Source organism: Nicotiana tabacum, chromosome 8 (assembly GCF_000715075.1).
Source record: "Nicotiana tabacum cultivar K326 chromosome 8, ASM71507v2, whole genome shotgun sequence".
NCBI lineage: Eukaryota > Viridiplantae > Streptophyta > Magnoliopsida > Solanales > Solanaceae > Nicotiana > Nicotiana tabacum.
In genome coordinates, this window is record NC_134087.1 from 161,686,803 (window position 1) to 161,690,189 (window position 3,387).

The following is a 3,387-nucleotide window of genomic DNA, read 5'->3' on the forward strand; positions in this document are numbered from 1 at the left end:
ATTGTACAACAAAACCATTTGTTTTATTTTTTTGATTTCTTTTGGAGTAATTGTCGTGTAAACAAAAAATCACGTGCTCACAATGAGTATTTACATCTATTCCATATACATGTTTAAACTACATTATTTTCAAGCGCTGTCGTATTAATATGAAATAGTTTTTTTGAAAGTTTTTTTTGCATATATACTCTTGATAATAATTTTTTTTTTGCAAAGGTATAGTTTGGTCACAGAAATGTGCTTTAATTTCAGACGAAAATGATAAAAATTGGGGCTTGGAGAACTTTATGTTCAATGTAGTAAAACAGATGTAGGCATGCTGGAATTGGTCTTGGAAGTTATCAAAATCTGAAAACTCTGTTTTGCAACTCGTCATCATCATATTGATTCATTTATGTTCTATCGTGTAAAGAGAAATTTTGTTTACTCAATGTGGTTCAAAGAAAATGTGAAGTACACACAAATCATGAAGCCTTTATTCAACTCATTCAATTGGACCCAATATTTTTAACACTGACCTAGCTAGATACATATATATGTGTGAAAAACAACTAAAACTTTTAACAAATATTAAATTCTAAACCGTACGATTCAGAAGCACAATGAGTTGAGTGGTAAAAACCTTGAAAGCTGAGGCTATCAAGTTTAAATCGTAAAGTATATATTCAATTTAAAACTATGACGAAGCAGGGGAGAACAGCACTTGAATCTTTTACAATCAAGCACTGTGAGCTGAGATGAAGTCCACTTGCAACTGAATCATACTCTTCCCCAAGGTTGATATTATCCTTATTTACTACTCTACCAGCAATTATCCTGCAAACTATGACAGCTCTCTTGACATTCTTTCTGTTGGAGAAGCGACTCGCGCGCTCGCACGGGGCATCACTGCTTGTGCTTAGTTGAATTCCATCTCTTGAATTTCTGAAACCGGATTGAAGTAGCCTGCAGACACAGCAGCTGGGATCTTTGCAAATCTCAGAAATTATTTTCTTTTTACCACTGTAACAAGTCATTGTTGTGACATGGAACTGCAACAATTCATTTCCATCAACTATGCTTCTTGGGTGCATATTATTATTATACTTGTGCTCAAAGGACCTTCTCTTCACAGTTTCTCTATATTTCTCGAATTTCTCTAAGATATCTACTGTATTATTCACTCTTAGAACTTTCTTTATTTTCCGACTTTGCTTTGATGGATTTGTTGAGGCTGCTCTGAAAATCTTCTCAATAACATTCCTAGATGGATCTCCAATCTCCAGTTCTGTTTAGCCACAAACGTAACATTACATCACAAGTAAAGAAAGCATAGTGTCTCCAACTATAATACTAGTACAGACACCTAAAGTTTGGTCAAAAGGTTTTGGAACATATTGGAAGACAAGAAAATAACAATACTCTAGATTCTGTTCGGGTTTTAAAAACCTAAAATTTGCTCCATGTTTGATACGACGGAACTTATTTTTCAGGAATTTTTTTTTCTCGTAAGTCATTATTTGGTATTTGATTACCAGAAATTGTCCCAAAGAGTCCTTCTTTACCACTTTTCAGATAGAGGGGGCGAGGGGGTTACTGCGAAGCTATAGTTAAGGTGCACGGATCTTACTGTCTAGTCGTTGGTACTCCGCATCTTCACGGAAAATTCAATTTCACCGGGTCCATATCGGAGACAGCGGGGCAGCCATTACACCATTCGTGCACCTTGAACTTTAATTTTATATTACTTGCTCCAACGAGCGTTTAGACATTATTATTATTAACCTTTAGTACTAAAAACTTTCATCAAGCACAGTTGAGTTTTGTAAAATTATTATATTAATTTTTGATATATATTTTCAAAAAATATTTTTTCACTCACTAGCTAACCCACCATAAAATATTTTTTAAGAAAATATTCTCCTGGAAAGAAAATTTTCAGGAAAACATTATTTATGGAAAATGACTTCTGTCATCTCATATACACACACTCTTAGTCTAATAAAATGACCCCAAAAAAGAAAAAAGAGGAGGAAAGAAGTAATGGAATGTAAAATGGATGTGTGAAACTCTCCAACATCTCATGCATGATCCATAAAACCAAACATTAATCTTGAGATAGGGAATTCTTTACTCACATTCCTTACATCCAGCCTTGAGTAATAGTTGTGCAAGTAGGAATTGAAATGCACCTTTGTGTTTATGGTCTTTATTTCTGAGGAGACAAGTGCACCCTCTATAATCCAGTTTACAAACGACGCAAGAAATGGAACGGCAAATTAAACAAAAGAAGAAATTAGAGGGAATGAATTGTGAAACATAAGTTTAAATTCTATGCATTAATTTACGATAAATTTTTTGCACAATCAGATCACTTATTTGGTAATTACAAGTAAATTAAATCTTTTGATAAGCATTAATTAAAAATATGGGAAAAGATTTTACGTAATATTATCACTGGTTAAAATTGTTAAGTGAATATAATTAAAATCTTAGAAACTTTACCGTAAAACCATCTCCGCCGGGGGTACTTGTGCTGAAATGTGGAGTTGATTGCTGGATTTTCTCTAGGAGTGACCTCATAATAATGTGTCTTCTTCTCAAAACTTGTGCGATTGCACTTGCGCTTGACTGGTTTCTGTTGTTGTGGCCAAACATCTATCAGTTTACCACCACATTTGATAGTTTCCGTCACTGACATCCACATAGCATGCATTCTATTTATATCTTCCTATCAATTTTTCCAGTTACTATAATTAAGTAGAATAAAAAAAGAAGCACGTTTAGAGCTTCATGCATGCATGCTTAACTTAGTCATAGTATTTTGTTCATAGAGCTTAAAAATAAGGTAGTACTGTAGAAGAATACATGTAAAAACTAGTATCCAATGATCTTTGTCAAGGATGAAGTATGAGGGTAGCAGTTTAGTGGAAATAGTACATACCACGTTACTAACGGATTCATCCAATTGAATTTAAGGGTTTTGTACTTATGCATTAAAAGCTCCAATTGGAAGTATTCTTCCTTTCCACTTTCAAACAAATAACATGAGGAATTTACTGGCTAGGCTGGGGTATATACTTTGTTGTCACTTGATTTTGATAGGAAGTGGTCCATGACCCAATTTCAATCTCCTTATAGATTATATCTGGTATCTTCTGATGGGTTTAAATTGAGTATACTAGTGAAACCGAGTTGTCTCTAATGTCACTTCTTTTAGGAATGACTGCTTTGGTTCAGCGAATGCATTTATTGTTGAGTTTCTTTTTAATATAGAAATGTATTAAAAAGAGGGTGAATAGGAAATGGAGGGAAATGAAAATTTTAAGTTTTCTTCTCCTTTTAATGAGACATTGTCCCTCATTGGTAGAGGAAAAGGAGTTTGGTGGGTTTATATACAAATACACT

General features: G+C 33.7%; 1 protein-coding gene across 1 annotated transcript; it reads right to left on the reverse strand.

Annotated features, from left to right (window-relative positions):
* Positions 1–665: 665 nt before the first annotated feature.
* Positions 666–2,695, reverse strand: LOC107804968 (uncharacterized). The gene is made up of 2 exons (XM_016628937.1): positions 2,485–2,695; positions 666–1,267 (listed from the first exon to the last, which is right to left on the reverse strand). Exons 1-2 carry the CDS (start codon positions 2,693–2,695, stop codon positions 666–668), a joined length of 813 nt encoding a protein of 270 aa, XP_016484423.1.
* Between the last annotated feature and the right edge of the window lie 692 nt (positions 2,696–3,387).

Bases quoted from the DNA above. Each gene is read 5' to 3' on its own strand.
- LOC107804968 (XM_016628937.1), bottom strand. From the start codon at position 2,695: ATGCATGCTATGTGGATGTCAGTGACGGAAACTATCAAATGTGGTGGT. The intron at 1,268-2,484 runs GTAAAGTTTCTA...GTGGCTAAACAG, and splicing joins CCGGCGGAGATGGTTTTACG to AACTGGAGATTGGAGATCCA.